Source organism: Aquarana catesbeiana, linkage group LG01, assembly GCF_042186555.1.
Source record: "Aquarana catesbeiana isolate 2022-GZ linkage group LG01, ASM4218655v1, whole genome shotgun sequence".
NCBI classification, from domain to species: domain Eukaryota; kingdom Metazoa; phylum Chordata; class Amphibia; order Anura; family Ranidae; genus Aquarana; species Aquarana catesbeiana.
In genome coordinates, this window is record NC_133324.1 from 559,423,136 (window position 1) to 559,441,451 (window position 18,316).

Genomic DNA, 18,316 nt, shown 5'->3' on the forward strand with positions numbered 1-18,316 from the left:
AAATGTATGACTAAAATTGAGTTTATTGGATTTTTTTTAAAACAAAAATAGAAAATATTTTTTTTCAAAATTTTCGGCCTTTTTCCGTTTATAGCGCAAAAAATAAAAACCGCAGAGGTGATCAAATACCATCAAAAGAAAGCTCTAATTGTGGGAAGAAAAGGACGCAAATTTAGTTTGGGTACAGCATTGCATGACTGCGCAATTAGCAGTCAAAGCGACGCAGTGCCAAATTGTAAAAAGTGCTCTGGTCAGGACGGGGGTAAATCCTTCCGGGGCTGAAGTGGTTAAGACACAAACATAAAATTGAAGCATGCTGGGTAAAGGAGCTGGTTTACAAATGTAGCCGTCAGTGTGCCCAACCCCTGTAAGCTGAGGTAGGTGGACTGTTTTTGAAATCCTGTGTCCCTCAATAGATGAAGTAAAAACTAATACCCAAGGACTGGGAAAGCTAATATATACAATTTATTTTTTTAAGTTGGGGGAAAGGGGTTTATGATTCGCTTCAGTAGAAACTAAACTTGGGATAAATATTTGATTAAATTCACAATTCGCCAAAGACTAGGTCTAGCTTTTAACAGAAAAAAAATTCACAGACATGGGTGCAAGGACTGTTTATTGATCATTTTATTAATGACAAACATGTTTAAAACAAATCAAAGGGAGAGGAAAACAAAACAAAAGAAAAAAAAAGACACTGTGCTAGCACAAGCATTCCTGGGTACTTAAAATCCTGAATAACTGCTACAGGAAAACAGAAATCTAGCTAGCTGATGCTGTTAAGTCAGTGAAAGAGTGAGATCATGTTAAACATTCACCAATATACTGGACTTCTATGCAGGAAATTTTTCTAGATAAACACCTATTTAAACTACTTAGAATGCAGTGCAGGGTAAGGGAAAAAAAAATAAAATTAAAAAGAGCCCTTCGGCAACATTTAGAAAATAAAAGAGTCCATATCTTGCAGGAAGGAAGGTGGCCAGAGTCATGTTTAGCGTGCACGAAGAATGCAACGACAACAGCCTGATTTGATCAGTGATTACAACGGTTCAGAATTGGCACACCAATGAAATATTACCTAACAGTGTATAAACTGAAAAGGTTTATATTGTATATCAGCCAAACTGAACCAAACAAATTCAGTAGAACCTATATGGTTTAAGACAAACTCCTAAAATGTTTAGGGGAAAAAAAATTGTAAACCGGGTTTGCTAGGAGGAAAAATAGTAATAGTGGGTTTGCAAAATAACTGCAAGTTTTTTGTTTTTACACAGGCTTTTAGTGCCAGTGAAAGCAAGGTCAAATAACTGTAGCCAACCTCATTTTATAAATCCTTAAACTAAATTCTATGTATGGAATTCTACAGCGCCAAACAAATTTGGATTGTTTTGCTCTCTTAAAACATCTTGTTGTGTGCACTGGAGCTGAATGGACAGAGGGCGAGCCTGGCCTGTGCTGACCCAAGGCCAAGTCCATTTACACACCATCTCACTTAAAGCACCAGATGTGCTTCCAGCCATACAGTGACTGTAGACCACCTTCCACACTGCCTGCATTCCTTTTTACTTTTCAACCAGTTTCAAAATCTATTGCAAAGAACTTGACTTTCAAACCTATATAATCCCCAGTTTCCACTACTAGATCCATTTCTGGGAGGGGAAGTTGTAGCAGGCTAGCTTGTCTTTCCTTGACAGGTGGGTGCCGAAGGGCAGAGGAAACCCGTCCCTTTTTCAAAGCATACATTTTGCCTAAACAATGATTTATTTTATTGTTTGGAGTAGAGTCCAGACAGTAGCCAATCAAAGCATACAGAAAACACTGAAAAAACCCCTCTCCTTATGGGAGTTTGTATACTCCTTTGCTCTACTACACTGCTTTAGGAAAGAGAGGCTAGTCATCAAGTCATTTACTGCATCTTAAATCTGAAAGTCCTTGTTTGTGGCAACATTTCTAACTAGCCACAACATTGACCACAATGTCGTGCAGTACTCAGGTCCACCGCAACCAGCAGTTAAAAAAAAAAAAATATCCAGCACTTATTTTCTCTAGAAGTTTTGTTAAAACCATCTAAGAGATCTAGAACCTTCAGGTAGAGGGGAATGGTGGAGTCCATCAGTTTCCCAGTCAAAGCCGGTTTGAAAATCAAACCTACATCTCAAAAGTTGACCTTGTTAGCTGGTAATACTGCATTATGTTCTGATTAATCTAGAAGAAATGCTGTTTACACTTAAAACAGACTTGCATGAGCATGTTAAAAAAAAAAAAACAACTCTGAGATAAGGAACTGTTTTCTGCCAGCTTTGATAAGTTGGTTCTCAAGGAACACATGAACGAGCTGGAAAAAGTAAAAGCTAATTTCTCCAGCCCGTGACCAAGTTATGGTGGGCTAGAGAGGTCTAGATTGCTGTTCCAATGTGAGTAGCGGCATCTTGATGGCAATGGTTCCTCCCATTAACTACCTATTTCGTTGAGTGTATGTGGCTCCTCTGATGTTCAGCCACTTCTCCTATCGTTCTCCTCGCCTCAGTGTGCTTGCAGTGGTCTCGCTTGCTTTCGCTCTCTCGATTTTTTTGTATTTAATCCCTCTCGTTCCTCTCTCTCCTGTTGCTCTCACAGTGGTGCTTCAGTTTTAGCAGTGGAAAACAGGTATCCGTTTTATTTTTTTATTACTCAGAATAAAATGTGGATGAACTAAGTTCCACACAGGCTTAGCTCTTCTTCAACCTGCATAGTGAGCAAAACAAAAAAATCCTCATTAAAAAACAAACAAAAAAAACCACACACACTAAAATATTGGTTATTAATTTTTGCATTGACAAAATAAAACCGTTGCTGATCCAATAAGGTGCTAACTGCATTTTTTGCTGACCCCTGTGACTATTATTTTGAGTATCTGAGGTGGAATAAGTACTAAGGTCAGCAGTTTTGATTTCCGGCATGCTTGTCTTGGGACAGCAATTGAGAAATCTGGAAGCCAGATGCATTTAGGCACCTAGTAGAGTTCTATCTCCACATAGCAGCCAACTTCTGTGGGAATCCCTGATTTAGAGCTTAAAGCCCAACTTCAACTTGGCCATCACTTTAAATAATTCACTTAGACCAAGCTAGCCCAAACAAACTTTTTCCTTTAGTGTTGTGTTCTGGCAGTGGTTCAGGGACTTTCCGTGGGGATGAGCGTTGCTCAGCCATCTGTAGGAAGCTTTGTATTTTATCAATGAATACAAAGTTTTCTCTGGATAGCAGAGGTTGGAATTGTGATGTCATCTACTTGCCGCTCCACCTCAGCCATTCAGAGGAAGACGAGTACTTAAAGTGGTTAAGCCACTTTCACATCTTCACACCATCCCCTGGGTGTGAGTGATTTATATAAAAAAAAAAGCCTGCTATACCTCATTTCAGAGCTTTTCTCAGCGATCACACGATCGTCTGGCTTTCTTCTCTCCCCGTCTGATAGATGCAGCAGGCTGGGCCGAAATTTCCCCACTGACATCACTCGGGAGAGGAGAAAGAGAGGAGAGAGAGAGCCAGCCGATCATGTGATCGCTGAGAAGAGCTGTGAAATGAGGTATAGCAGACTTTTTTTTTTTTTATATAAATCACTCACACGGGCACACAGGATTAGAACACAGAAGGGATGGTATGAAGATGTGTGTTATTTGAGCAGCAGGAATTGTGGAGGCAGGCACTGCCACAAGCTGACAGGCAGAGAGGTGGAGAGGGAGAGAGCACAGAGGAGATAGATAGCAGGCTGCAGATGTAGGAGGCACGTACGGATGACTCTGGTGTCAGGGCTCAGCAGCCCGATATATCGGAGTCAGTGTACAGGGGGGAGGGTATAGCCAGGCAGGATCAGCCAGGTGTTACAGGGTGCCAAATGACACCGCACAAGCACTGTGCTGTATAAAATGCTTTAAAGAAACAGGATTTTTGGGGTTAACGCTTTAATGATAAAATATTAGGCTTCCTATGAATGGCTGAGCAGTGTTCAGCCCAACATGCTTTTTTCCAGGAAAAAAAAAAAAAAATGGGAAGTCCATGTATCGCTGCCAGAACACATCACTGTGTACTGTATGTAGCGGATTCTACATAGAATTTACACAGTTCAGACAATGGGTGCTAGTTTGGACTAGCTTGGCCCAAATGAGCAACGTGATCGTAAAGCTGGAGTTAGGTTCCATTTTGGATAGAGTAAGAGGGGAAAAAAAAAAAAAAAAAAAACTAAAAACTATCAGTTACTTTTAGGCCACCCATTTCCCATTAGGGAGATTTAACTTCACTTCCTGTCCCATAGCCAAAACAGGAAGGGAGAATCCCTGGATCTCCCCCTCTATTTCAAAAAGGACAAGTGGAGAAGGTGTATCTCCCCAACAGGGACCTGACAGGAATACCCACTCACAACAGATACCATCATTGGGTAGATGCAACTATTGAGCAAATTAACGAATGTCATAACTTTTACAAATACTTACACATTAGTACTGTGACAGCCCAGTCACACCTCCATGTTGATATGCACGTTCACCCTGGTAAGTAGAATCCTGCGATAACGCAACATCAATTTGTGACTTAAATTCATCACCAAGGTAGCTATCCTAAAGCAGGAACAGAAAAACATGCATGTTACCATTAGCTTCTCACAACAGCACCTCTAATAGGCGAGCAGGATCTAAATACTTTTCTTGAAATACATATCTTTATTGTATGCAAGATTGGAAGGTTTTCTATGTTTTTACTTTTACAAAGAATAACATTAACTCCCGCCTGCCCCAGCATCCCTCTAAACGGTTCTGCGTGTCGAGGCATGTTGTTGGGGGGGGGGGGCTGGCGAATGAGCAAAAAGATCAGAATTTGTGAGCGAGGTTGCATCGATACAACTTTAAGACCGAGTACAAGTAACGATACTTTTTTTAATGTTGCCACAGCGGCACTAATATGCAGCACTGATGAGACGTGGACTGTGTCTGGTTTTTGTTACTTTACTATTTAACCTTTAAATATGTATTATAATTTTTTTATTTTATCGGGGGGGGGGGGGGGGGGTTGCGGCAGCCCTTCAGCTGTTGCTAAACTACAAGTCCCATGAGGCATTGCAAGGCTGACAGTTACAAACATGACTCCCACAAGCAGAGACATGATGGGACTTTTAGTTTCGCAACAGCTGGAGGGCCGCCGGTTTGAGACCCCTGGTCTAAACAGACCCGACACCTCCCTTTTGAGACAGGGAAAGGGACTGAGGACAGATTCCCCATTCCCTTTCTCTGCAGCCTCAGCTGCACTGAAGATTAACAGAGGCTCCTGTTCATTCATAAACTGAAGCACAATTTACGATGCTCAGTTATGAATGGACAGTCAGTGACCACTGATTCTGTTCATTCAGAAAAGGAAGAGGCCAGTAAATTATATATACCGGCTTCTTCCTCCGCTCTCCATCCTGACAGATCCAGGATGGGGGTGGGGGGGTACCGGAAGAAGATTGGGGGGGGGGGGGGGACACGACCGGAAGAGGACGGCGAGAGGGGACCGGAAGAGGACAGGGGATAGTCGGGGTGAATGGTGCAGCGGTGGGGGCAGTTACAAGCACCGATCTCCCTGTATAGCTTTCAATAAAGCAGCTGACAGCCACGGGAGGGAGAGGAGGAGAAGCGGCTGTCAGTTGCTTTATTGAAAGCTATACAGGGAAAAGAAAAAAAAATATTGGCGCTTGTACCTGCCCCCACCGCTGCACCGATCATCTGTGAGGCTGCCCAGCCCCCCCCCCCCCCCCCCCGATACGCTGAGCACGCCGGCCTGGTACAACAGGTTTTTGATTACGCATCAGAGCATTTGCATGAGTACAAGTATCAGCACTGATACCGATACTAGTACCGGTGCAGCCCCATTTGTGACCACTGTCACCGTTTAGTCCAAACCGAGAGCTGACTGTCTTTGTGCTGGCACCACTATCTTGAATATTCTTTGGAGCCCCAAAATCCAGTGGACTCTATAATGCCAACTCCAACCTAAGCTTTTCAGATTTTCCTTTGGGTCACTGAGGCCACCCACCACATTAAAGCAGAAATAAACCCTGATGGGTTTTACTTCCTTCCTTTGTCTCTGCAAAGTAAAAGCATAATGTGCTAGTATGCATCAAATACAAGCACATTATGTGACACTTACCTGCAAACGAAGCCCGCGTCATCCCGCATTCATGTTCGCCCCTTTTCCTTCCAGGGCCGCGGACTCCGGCTCTGTTACACTACTCTCTGTGGAAGTTGTACCTATAGGTAAGCCTAAAATAAGGCTTACCTATAGGTACAGCTTCCACAGAGAGGTTTACAACCTCTTTAAGCAGCCCACAGGGAGCAATGGTAGCCGATTAGCGCACCAAATAAGTTCAGGTCAGATAATGCATAATAGAATGGCCCAAGTTTTAAAGCTACTGGGGCACTTTGGCACATAAAAATGCTGCTATAGTGTCCAGAGACAGTTTGACAAATTTGCCACAAATAACCTGAGTTGCAGTGAAGATCATGAGGTGGATAAAAAGACATCAGCTGGACAAATTCTGAGGGGGATCTTGCTTAAAGAGATGGGTAAGTTGCTTGTCTTGCCGCAAGCAAACCCTCAAATTGGTGATGCATGGCTCTTGCATTATGGATTACAAACTTGGAGTAGTTTCCTATGTGTATGGTCTTATACAGCTATGCATCTGAATGTAACACTATGCATTTTAGCAAATGAGATACCTTCTCCTTTATTAATCTACAGGACTTTTTTTTATTTCACTAGATGCGAACGTGGTGGATGCTGTATATTATAAATCTATGTGTACTCTCAGTTCATGCAGTATGTTTTAGAACTGTCAACATTTGTTACATGGTAGTTTAGCAGCATAAGGAGGCTGCAGATTAAAGTCCAATAGCACAATGACAATCACATGAGAACAAGTTCCAGCCAAGGATGGAACCAAGCATAGGTGTTGGTAAAACATACCAGACAAAATATAAATATGGAAGCTGCACTGCTCACCTTTTCTTCTAAAAACATGTTGCCTGGTAGGCATGCCCATTACTTGTCTGATACTCTGAAGCACTGTCCAGGAACAATTACAGGAGATACAAAATTCTAACTTATCTCCAACATTTGCAGCACACTTGTTCCAGGTCTGTGGCTTGAGTATTGAAGCCAGAGGTAGTCAGGCAAATAGCCTGTTCAGAGTTAGCAATGGCAACTGTTTCAGTCCTTGATATGCTAGATATTACTACTTCTATACACACACACACAAAACCTACATGAACTAAAGAGTCAAAGCTTGCCTAACCAGGTTGCAACTAGGTTGTAGCTGTGATTTTATCCAAGTGTGTAAAAGCAATACATGGTGGGTTGATAATGGCAACATCTTTAAGTGAGGTTTAAAAATAGGATTTTTACGTTATACTTACCTGTAAATTCCTTTTCTTTGAGTACATCAAGGGACACAGAGTCAGGCTAATATTAATTACCTGCTGGGTTATACTCCATCTCCAGGTGAAGGGACACTGGTAGACCAAAGGTCTTCAGACAGGAAGTGATCCCCTATATAACCCCTCCCATACAGGAAATACTTTAGTTTTCTAGAAAGCACTAAATCCTCAAAAAAAAGGGGAGGGATCTCTGTGTCCCATGATGCACGCAAAGAAAAGGATTTTACAGGCAAGTATGACATTAAAATCCTATTTTCTTTTTCATACATCATGAGACACAGAGTCAGGCTAATACTCATTAACTGCTGGGACATCCCAGAGCAATAGCCTTGAGGGGAGTGAGATACCCTGCCAAACAATAGCCATCATAACTTATACGGCAGCCCGCAGTACACTGTGGCTGAAAGCCAAATCCTCGGCTGCTCGACATCCACTTGATAACATTTTGTAAACGTATGCACTGAAGGCCAGGTAGGAGCCTTACAAATCTGAGCCACAGATACCTGATGGCAAAAAGCCCAGGAGGTTCCTACACCCCTGGTAGAATGAGCTCTCACCCTAAAGGGAGGAGCTTTATGTTTCAGACCGTAGGCCTGAATGACCAATTGACGGACCCAATTGGCAATGGAAGCTGCCTGCACCCTTATTGGGTCCATTTGGTGAAATAAAAAGTCTGATCCTCGGATCGCCGCAGATCTAGACATATACTGCCCAAGCAACGTCAATGAAACCACCAAATCCTCCACCACTGGAGCACGGGGGAGCGCCATCGTGCTCCAGTGGTGAATTATCCTTTGGCATCATCACGTCCAATGCAGACCTATGGTCTTGAGGTCCTAGTGCGGAGGATTTGGTGGTTTCATGAGAATCTGACCCGACATTCAGCAGAAGCTCTTTTGCTTACCAATGGACAGGATGGCAGTTATCTGTTGGGGAAAAGTGACTCCAAGGCCAACGTGTACTCATTGTTAGTAAGGGCCAAGGAATTCTCATCTATAAAAGAATTTATTCAACATTTTGCAAACCAACCTCTGAACGGAAGTGAATCAGGATTCCTGTCTGCCCCTCTCTGTGAGGAAATCCAATGTGTTGTCCCCTATTGAGTGGATATTCTATACAAGCTGTTGTATAGCTTGCCTCTGGTAAGCGTTCATTCTTACAGGTGGTGGATTCCTCACTGGGTGTGTGTCGATGATATTTTGAATAATCACCGTGTGAACATTGATTTCGCTTCAGGGATCTTTGTCTTTTCAATCATCATTTTTTATTTTACACAGTTTTATGTCATTCATTGTTTTTTGTTATTTTTCACTTACCAACGATTTGGTTTTGGGCCTTTTTACTTTGACATTATCACATAATTTCTAAGCTTAATTTTTAATATTTTCATTTTCACTGTATTTTGTTTTGGTCTTACTTTTAGTAGTTTAACAATTCAATCTTGAGCGCAGTTCCTTTGATTATTTTTGGGTTTGTTTCTGTAACACAGATAGCACCAAGTTCAAGTCCCAAGGACACATAGGTGACCTAATGGGGGGGAAGCAAGTTGCCACTTGCATAAAGGTTCGGATCAGTGAATGGGAGGCTAAAGGCATTTGGAAGAATATGGACAGGGCCAAAACCGGACCTCTGATTCTACTCAAAGCCAATTTGATTTCCACAGCTGATTGTAGAAAAGAGAATTCTCCCAATCACATATTTCCGAGGATGCCATTTTCTGGCGTCACACCAAGCAATACAAGTCTTCCAGACCTTATGAAAAACCTTCCTAGTGACAGCTTTTCTAGCATTCACTAGAGTAGACACCACTGGTCCTGAGATGTCACGGTCCTTTAACACCCTGGCTTCAATAGCCATGCCGTCAAATTTGGAGACTGTAAATTGGGGTTGAATATTAGACCTTAAGACAGTAGATCAGGGCGACTTGGAAGCGTCCATAGCCTGTCTATTGTCAATCTCACAATCTCCGGCAACCAGGGCCTTCTGAGCCAGGCTGGTGCCACCAGAATGACTGGAGCACCCTCTCTCTGAATCCTGCACAACAAATGTGGAAGGAGAGGGATCGGAGGGAAAGCATAAACCAGGGAATACTGGCTCTATGGAACTATCAGAGCATCTGCTCCAATTGCCAGAGGATCTCTTGTTCGAGACACAAACTGCTGTAGCTTGTTGTTGAACCTGGATGCCAATAGGTGCGACCTCTGGCCATCCCCAACGTTGGCAAATTTCCTGGAACACCTCTGGGTGTAGGGACCATTCCCCCAGGCAGATCTGCTGGCAGCTGAGATAATCTGCCTTCCAGTTCTCTACACCTGGGATATGGACTGCCGATATCAGTGGCACATGTCCCTCTGCCCAGGCTAGTATGTAGTTCACCTCCTTCAGAGCTGAACAACTCCTGGTTCTGCCTTGGTGGTTTGTATAGGCCACTGCCATGGCATTGGTGGGACTGAACCCTGATGGGGCAGTCCTGAAGGTCCACTGTCCAGGACCACAGGGCCAGACTTACTGCCCGTAATTCTAGGACGTTGATTGGCAGGGTCTGCTCTGTCCCTGACCATTTCCCCTGAGCTGTGAGCCCGTCTAGGATCGCTCCCCAGCCTGAGAGACTGGCATCTGTAGTCAGTACTCTCCAAGTTACTGGGAGAAAGAATTTTCCCTTTGGTAGGTTCTGATCCTACAACCACCAGTTTATGCTTAAGCATGACTGAGGAGATAAGCACATTGGATAATCCAGGGCTTTTCTTCCTCCGTTACAAGCCGACAAGATGTCTTGCTGTAAAGGCCTAGAATGGAACTGGGCACATGGCACTGCCAAGGAGGATACCATCCTCCCTAGAAGACTCATACAGAGCTTAATGGAGGGTTGTCTGGTGCCCCTTATCTGACGCACCTGATCCTTCAGGGTACAGATCCTTACGGGTGGCAAGAATACTCTTGCTTGGACCGTGTTTAAAATCAGACCTAAATATCTTAGACTGAGCTGGTCTCAAGGCTGACTTTTCAGTATTTATGATCTAGCCTAAGCTTTTCAAATACCTCACTGTGTATGTTATGCTCTGTTCTAGAGCCTGTACCGAGTGATCTCTGAGCAGGTCGTCGTCCAGATACCCGAGTACCAGGATCCCTTGGGCCCTTAAAAGACCCAGTACTGGTGCTAGGACCTTTGCAAACACCTGGGGAGCTGTAGCAAGCCCGAAGGGTAGAGCCACAAACTGAAAGTGACGTTCCTCTACTGCAAAATGTAGGATCCTCTGATGAGGCTGAAAGATAGGTACGTGTAAGTACGCGTCCTTTATATTGATGGAGGTTAAAAAGTCTCCCCTCAGAGTCAAGTTACTACTGATCGGACAGACTCCATCCGAAAAGGACTGTATCAATAGATACTTGTTCAGTGACCTTAGGTCCAAAATAGGCTTTGTGTCCCCGTTTGGTTTCTGAACCGTAAGCAGGTTTGAGTAAAACCCTGTGCCCCTTTCGAATACAGGAACCTCTACAATCACTCCTTGATGCACTAGATGTAGTGCCTGAAGCAATAAGTTTCTTTTTGGAAGGATCCGAGGGAACACTGGATCTTAGAAACCTCTGAGAGGGAACCCCCCCTGTAACTCCAGCTTGTAACCGCGAGAATTGAGGTGACCCACTCGTTCTGAATTGTTGTTTTCCAAATGTCTGCAAAGTGCAGCAGCCTTCCCCCCCCACCCGATAGAGTGGGGGCGTCCCCTCAAAAAGAGGGCTTGGTGCTGGGTTTAGAAGAATTTTGGACCCAGGGCCTTTTCTTGCCCTGGCCTTGCGGCTTGCCCATGGCCCTAGCTCCCTGTTGGTGGTGGAACAGCCCTGACGCTGAGACATTTGAGGAAGCAGTCCCTGGGTTTTTAAACGAGGGATGTTTGGTGCTTTTCTTCACAGGAAGTAGAGAGCTCTTCCCTCCGAAAATCTTTTGGATATATTTGTTCAAGAATAAACGTTCCCCATGAAACGGGAAAGCTGCCAATAACTTTTTACAAGGAAGCTCAGCTGACCAGTTCTTAAGCCATAAAAGTCTGCGCATATGTACAGATAAGAGCCAGACGAGAAACCTGCTGTATTGAATCCTTTAAAGCGTCAACAGCTAAACACAGCGCTCAAGGAATATCTGTCTTACTTTCAGGCAGATCATCCTCCTGGTTAGGCCTATCCGGCCGTTTGACCTGATCCTTTACAGACTGGCAAATACCAATTGCTGCAACAGCTGGCTGAATAGCTGAACTGGCCAAAGAAAAGGAAGCCTTTAAAAAGAACTCCAATTTCTCGTCAATAGGGTCTTTCAAGCCCTGTGCGTTATCTACCGGACAAGTTAAGTTCTTGCTTAAAGTGGATGTAAACCCGATTTTTTTTTTTTTATGTCATAATGTAGAGTATAAGATTTCCTATCATTTGAGCCCAGTCTCCACACAGAGTTAATCCAGCTCTGAGCAATCCTCTTATTGTTCAGTGAGATAAATCTTGACAAACAGAGAGAAACTTTGTCAAATCCTCCCCCTTGCTGTGAGTGACAGGTGATTTACATTTCTCGTGCACTAGCCTAAGACATGCATTGTTTTTTAATTCCCACCCCACTCCTTTCTTCAGCAGCTCTGCAAGGATTGGCTGTTCCACACCTCAGCATGATTTGGCATGCTGAAGTCATGTGGTTAATTTCCTGTCTTTTCACTGGATGTTAGAGATCATAGCAGAAGTTCAGTGTAAGAAATATACACAGGAGAAAATGCATATTGACAAGGGGAGTGCAGAGGTGGGCGGGGAGTCTGACATCACGACTCCACCCACCGAGCTCCAGACAACAGACCCACCCACAGAATCTGCAGTTTTTCAGCTCTCATAACAGAGGGGAGACATTTGACAGGTAAAGATACATGCAAGAGGCATGTATATTCTTATAGATAACTCCTATCGCAGTAGTTTAGAAAGGATGACATTGGGTTCACATCCACTTTAAGGAAGAGGCTGCTGCATCTACAGCTGGCATGCTCCATTTTTTAACAAACTTTTCATCCATGGGATATAAAAGGCAAAACCTTTTAGGAGTCAGAAAAGTTCCAACAGGGGTGTAGCAGGAAAGTCTGTGCATCCCGAAAAGGTCTCAGAGATCCTAAAGTCACCTCTGCAAGAGGCAACCTAAAGGCAGAACAAACCATTTCGGTCAGTCAGGATCAAAAGCCAATGCAACTGAGAGGCAGACATCGACTGGATATCTTCTTGTCCAGATTTCTAGGAAACAGACTCATCTGCTGGGCACTCCACCGAATCCTGAGCTTTCAGCTCTTCCCCATCCTCAACCCATTTCTGCTCCAGACTAGGAGACTCCGGGGAGGGGGATCTGTCAAGCCCCCTGCCACCCTGTGGGATGGAGGCAATCATGCCGGCAATCCTGTGCTCTAACCAGCTAGGGCTGAGGACAGTTTATCCTTAGTGATAAAGGTTGAAGCAGCAGCGTTGACTGTAGGCTAGAGCTGCACAATTAATCGTTAAAAAAATTGTGATCTCGATTCACCTCCCCTGACATCTCTCCTGCAGAGGCTGTGGAGAGACTATCTGCTCACTCAGCTGTCAGGGCATTCTGCCAAGTCTTTTAACTTTAAACATTGTAACTAAGCTTCATTCTTAGATCAAAGGGAAAGAACTTCTGTGCAAATAAATAATCCTGGTAGTCTGCCAAGTTTTCAACAATGTGTAAATGCATGAAGTTTAACCACTTAAAGTCTAAATCTTTTTTCTTAAGTTAAAATCAATATTTTTTGCTAGAAAATTATTTGGAACCCCCAAACATTATATATATTTTAGCAGAGACCCTAGGGAATAAAATGGCAATTGCTGCAATATTTTATGTCACGTTGTATTTGCCCAGCGGTCTTTCAAATGCAATTATTTTTTGGGAAAAAATACACTTCAATGATTTAAAAAAAAAAAAAAAAAAAACAGTAAAGTTAGCCCAATTTTTTTTTGTTTTAATGTGAAAGATGATGTTACGCCGCGAGAATCGTGATCTATCTTCTAAGCAAAAAAATTAGAGTTACGTACCGGTAACGTCTTTTCCAGTAGTCTTTCAGGACAGCCACCATGAGAGATAGTCTCCTCCTCTTCCTCTTAGGAAACACTGCGCCAGCCCATAAATTCTCACTTCCCCCTGCCAGACCTCAGTATATTCCGAGATTACCTCCGGTCAGCTGGGGAGACACAAGAACACATTAATAACATACTATTCCATAACATTATCATGCTGCGTTCTGGTCTTTTGTAAGACCCCCCCAAAAATTTCGGGTGGGTAACTAGGGCTGTCCTGAAAGACTACTGGAAAAGACGTTACCGGTACGTAACTCTAATTTTCCCCTTTCGTCTTTCAGGACAGCCACCATGAGAGGATAAACGAGCACTTACCAGTTTAGGGTGGGACTACCGCTTGCAATACCTTTCGCCCAAAGGCTTGCTCACTAGCCGACACCAGGTCCACTCTGTAGTGCTTTACAAAAGTGGAGTAGCTGGACCATGTTGCAGCCCTGCATATTTGCTCTGGCGTTGCTCCAGCCCTTTCTGCCTGCGAAGCTGCCATAGCTCTAGTAGAGTGTGCTCTTATACCCATTGGGATTTCTTTCCCTGCCAATGTATAGGCCTGGCCAATGGCTACTCTGAGCCATCTGGCAATAGTGCGTCGAGACGCTTTGCATCCTTTTCTGGCCCCAGAAAACAAAACAAATAAGGAGTCTGACCTTCTAAACATCTTGGTCAGCTCTAGGTATCTAAGGATACATCTCCTTACATCCAAAGAATGAAATTTTAATTCCCTTTCCCCCGAGGGGTTGGGACAAAATGAGGGTAAAACTACCTCCTGACTTCTGTGGAAACCAGAAGCAACCTTAGGTAAAAATGCTGGATCGGTCTTAAAGATGATCCGATCTGGAAAAATAACGCAAAAAGGAGGTCTAACAGATAAGGCCTCAATCTCGCTGACTCTCCTGGCAGTTGTCACTGCTACCAAAAAAACTGTTTTTAACGTAAGATCCTTTAGTAGACATTCCTCTAAAGGTTCAAAGGGGATTCCCGTCAGGCCCTGCAAAACTAACGATAGGTCCCACTTGGGAAAGGGAGGACCTTGAACCGGTCTTTGTCTAGACAGAGCCTTAAAGAATCTGACCACCCAGGGGTTGGTGGCCAGATGTTTCTCTAAATAAGCACTAAGTGCTGACACCTGACCTTTAAGGGTACTTATGGATAAACCCCTGTCTGCCCCGCACTGAAGGAATTCCAACACAGCTGTGGGACTATGTACCGCAAGGGAGCCTTCTGCACACCATTTATTGAAACGTACCCAGATTTTTTTATATATCTGGCGTGTTTCCTTCTTCCTGCTATTGAGGAGGGTGGAGATTAATTTCTCAGAAAAACCCCTAGCTCTCAGCATACCCTCCTCAGTAGCCAGGCCGCTAACTGCCATTGGTGAACCTGTGGACAGAGGACTGGGCCCTGTGAGAGGAGATCCTCTCGAGGTGGCAGGAATAAGGGAGGTTCGACCGCTAGCTGCTTGAGTACTGAGAACCAAGCCCTCTTTGGCCAATGTGGTGCTACCAGAATCAGGGACGTGTTTTCCATCTGAAACTTCCTGAGAACTGCTGGTAATAACGCTGGGGGCGGGAAGGCATAGCAGATTCTGAAATGCCAGTCCTGGATCAACGCGTCGACCCCTCGTGCTCCCTCCCCTCTGTTTAGGGAGAAAAAACAAGGGGTTTTCGCGTTGCTTCTTGACGCGAACAGATCTACCTCTGGAGGACCCCACTTCTCTGAGATGAGATTGAAAACCTCCTGGTTGAGGATCCAGTCGCCCTCTCTCAGCCTGGTTCGGCTGAGAAAGTCTGCTATCACATTCTTTTCTCCTCTCAGGTAGACTGCTGAGAGTGAGAGAGTGTGAGTCTCGGCCCAGCTCAGAATGTCTGATGCCAATGCCAGCAGTACTCCGCTCCTTGTGCCTCCCTGCTTGTTCACATAAGCTACGGCGGACGAGTTGTCCGACTGCACCTGTACATGGTGGCCCTGTAGCTCCTTTTTGAAGAACCTGAGTGCTAGCCCGATTGCCTTCAGCTCCTTCCAATTGGACGACCTTCTGAGTTCGTTTCCCTCCCAGGTGTCCTGTGCTACAAGGGAACCCAGATGCGCCCCCCAACCTCTGCCGCTTGCGTCTGTGGTTACCACCTGAGAGACTGGGATGAACCACAGACGACCCTGCGACAAGTTTGAGACCCTCCTCCACCACCAGAGGGATCTCTTTACTTGGGATGGGACCTGAACCAAGGCATCCAGACTTCTCTGGCTGTGATCCCACACCCTTAGGACAAAGGACTGTAAGGGACGAAAGTGCAGACCTGCCCATTGCACTGCTGGGAGGGTCGCGGTCAAAAGACCCAGGGCCGACATCAGAACTCTTATGGAGACCCGACTGCTGCACTGGAGACCAGCCACTGCCCTGTCCAGCTTTAGTATTTTTTCTCTTGGAAGAAACACTTTCAGTAGTGTTGAGTCCAACTGGTAGCCCAAGTAGGTAATGCGCTGGGAGGGAATCAAACTGGATTTCTCCAAGTTCATTAGCCACCCTAGACCTGTAAGAACTCTTCTTGTAAGGTCTAGATCCCTGACTAACTGCAGTGGACACGCTGCAAACAGGAGCAGGTCGTCCAGGTATGCTATCACTGATATTCCCTGGAGCCGAAGAAAGGCCATCACCTCCGCCAAGACCTTGGTGAAGATGCGGGGCGAGGAGGATAGCCCGAAAGGCAGCGCCTGAAACTGTAGATGTACCGTTGTTCCACCTAGATCTACCGCTAGCCGGAGAAACCTCTGTGAGGCTTCTGCTATGGGAACGTGTAGATACGCGTCCTTTAGGTCCAGGGATACCATAAAGCAGTTGCGGGGCAACAGTGTTCTCACCGTGAAAATTGTTTCCATACGGAATCTCCTGTATGTCACTGACTTGTTCAGGGGCTTTAGATTCAGAATCAGTCTGAATTTCCCTGTGGGTTTCTTCACTACGAAGATGTGTGAATAAAACCCCTCTCCCTCCTCGGCTTTTGGAACTTTTAGAACCACATTCTGATCTACCAGATCTCTTAATGCTTCCAACAGAGCCTCGGCTTTTGCCGTACACCTGGGTAGGTGCGTGACCAAAAATCTCCGAGGAGGAAGATTTGTGAAATCGATATGGTACCCCCTTCTTATAATCCCTAGGATAAAGCGATTGGGGGATATTGCCTCCCACTGTGGGAGGAAGGCCCCCAATCTTCCCCCCACCATGGTTGGGGAGTCATTGACTTTTACGGGGCTGTTCAGGAGGGCGAAAAATCGCCCCTCCTCTGCCCTTGCCTTTCTGACCCCAGAACTTCCTTAGCCCTTCCGGCTTTGGAGTCTCTTTACGCTTTTGCGGACGAAACCCCTTCTTTGTAGGTGCAGGGGTTTTCCGCTTAACCGGGAAGGATTTCTTCCTGTCTGCTGTGCGGTCTAAGACAGTCTCTAAGCCTGGGCCGAAGAGAAGGTCTCCCGTTAACGGTATGCCGCACAATTTGACTTTAGAGGCGCTATCGCCCGGCCAGGTTTTTAGCCAGAGGGCTCTCCTGGCCGAATTGGCCAGAGCCGCTGATCTGGCCGTCATACGTACTGACTCTGCCGAGGCATCAGCTATGTAGGCGATACCCCGCAGAATCGTAGGGAAAGAAGACAGAATGGTTTCTTTTGCCGTTCCAGCCTCAATATGCTCTTGAATCTTAGAGAGCCAGTGCTCCAGATTGCGAGCCACTACTGTGACAGCCAACTCAGGTTTCAAGTTACCAATTGTTGAATCCCACGTCTTTTTAAGGAGAGAGTCTATTCTCTTATCCATGACATCCACCAGGGCCCCCATGTCCTCAAAAGCCAGGTCAGTGTGTCTGGAAACCTGGGAGAAAGCAGCATCTAACTTGGGATTTTTATTCCAGATAGATGTAGGATCATCCGAAAACGGAAATCTCCTCTTTAAGGATCTAGAAAAAAAGGATTTCCTTTCGGGATCCTGCCACTCCTTTTTGATAGTTTCAACCAGTACTTCATGAACTGGAAAAACCTTTCTCTTTTGTTCCCCCAAGCCTCTGTACATCTGGTCATGAAGGGTCAGGGGTTTCCTGTCCTCCTGAATACCGAGGGTTGTATAAATAGCCCCTAAGAGGTCCTCTACCTCCTCTAGGGATAATTTATATCTGGAGGATCTCCTGGACTCCCCGTCCTGGTCCTCCCCCTCTGAACCATCCTGGGAATCGGAGGAGGAACTATCTGGCTGTCTTAGTTCCACTCCGGAAGGCCCTGGAGCTTCCTCTGCCCTAACTGAAGTTGCAGGTTGGGCAGGAGCAGAGCCCTGCGCCTGAGGCGGGGTTGTATCCTGGGGAGCTGGACTAATGGGAGGTTGAAACCTTTCAAATAAGGCCTTAAATGAAGAAAAGGTGGACGAGAGCTCCTTAACTGAAGCTGCAAGTCCTGACTCCTGTTCAGAGTCCCTCTCCTTAACAAGGGAGTCTATGCACTCCCTACACAAGACCTTTGTCCATGCCTCCCCTAATGTGTCCCTGCAAGAGGCACACCTCCTCTTAGAGCTATGGGTAGACTTAGATTTTTCTGTAGCTTTCTGAAATACAAGAAAGGAAAAACAAACATTTTTGTCACTTTTTTTTTTTTTTTTTTTTTAAAAACAAGGATACAACCCTGGGAGTGCACTAGACCCTCCTTCATCTATGGGGATCTGAGCCTCCCTCCCCTGACCACCCAGGGTATCTGCCCCCCCATGACAGGAACCATACATGGAGGGACAATCCTAGGTAAAGAGT

General features: G+C 45.1%; 1 protein-coding gene across 1 annotated transcript in view; it reads right to left on the minus strand.

The window, feature by feature from the left end:
• Positions 1-599: 599 nt before the first annotated feature.
• UPF1 (UPF1 RNA helicase and ATPase) overlaps positions 600-18,316 on the minus strand; it is a 169,706-nt gene continuing 151,989 nt past the window's right edge. The window contains exons 23-24 of the mRNA XM_073596301.1: positions 4,470-4,592; positions 600-2,724 (exon numbers count right to left, since the gene is read on the minus strand). Coding sequence (XP_073452402.1) covers positions 4,473-4,592 — 120 coding nt within the window. The 3' untranslated portion in view covers positions 600-2,724; positions 4,470-4,472. The remainder of the gene's footprint in view (positions 2,725-4,469; positions 4,593-18,316) is intronic.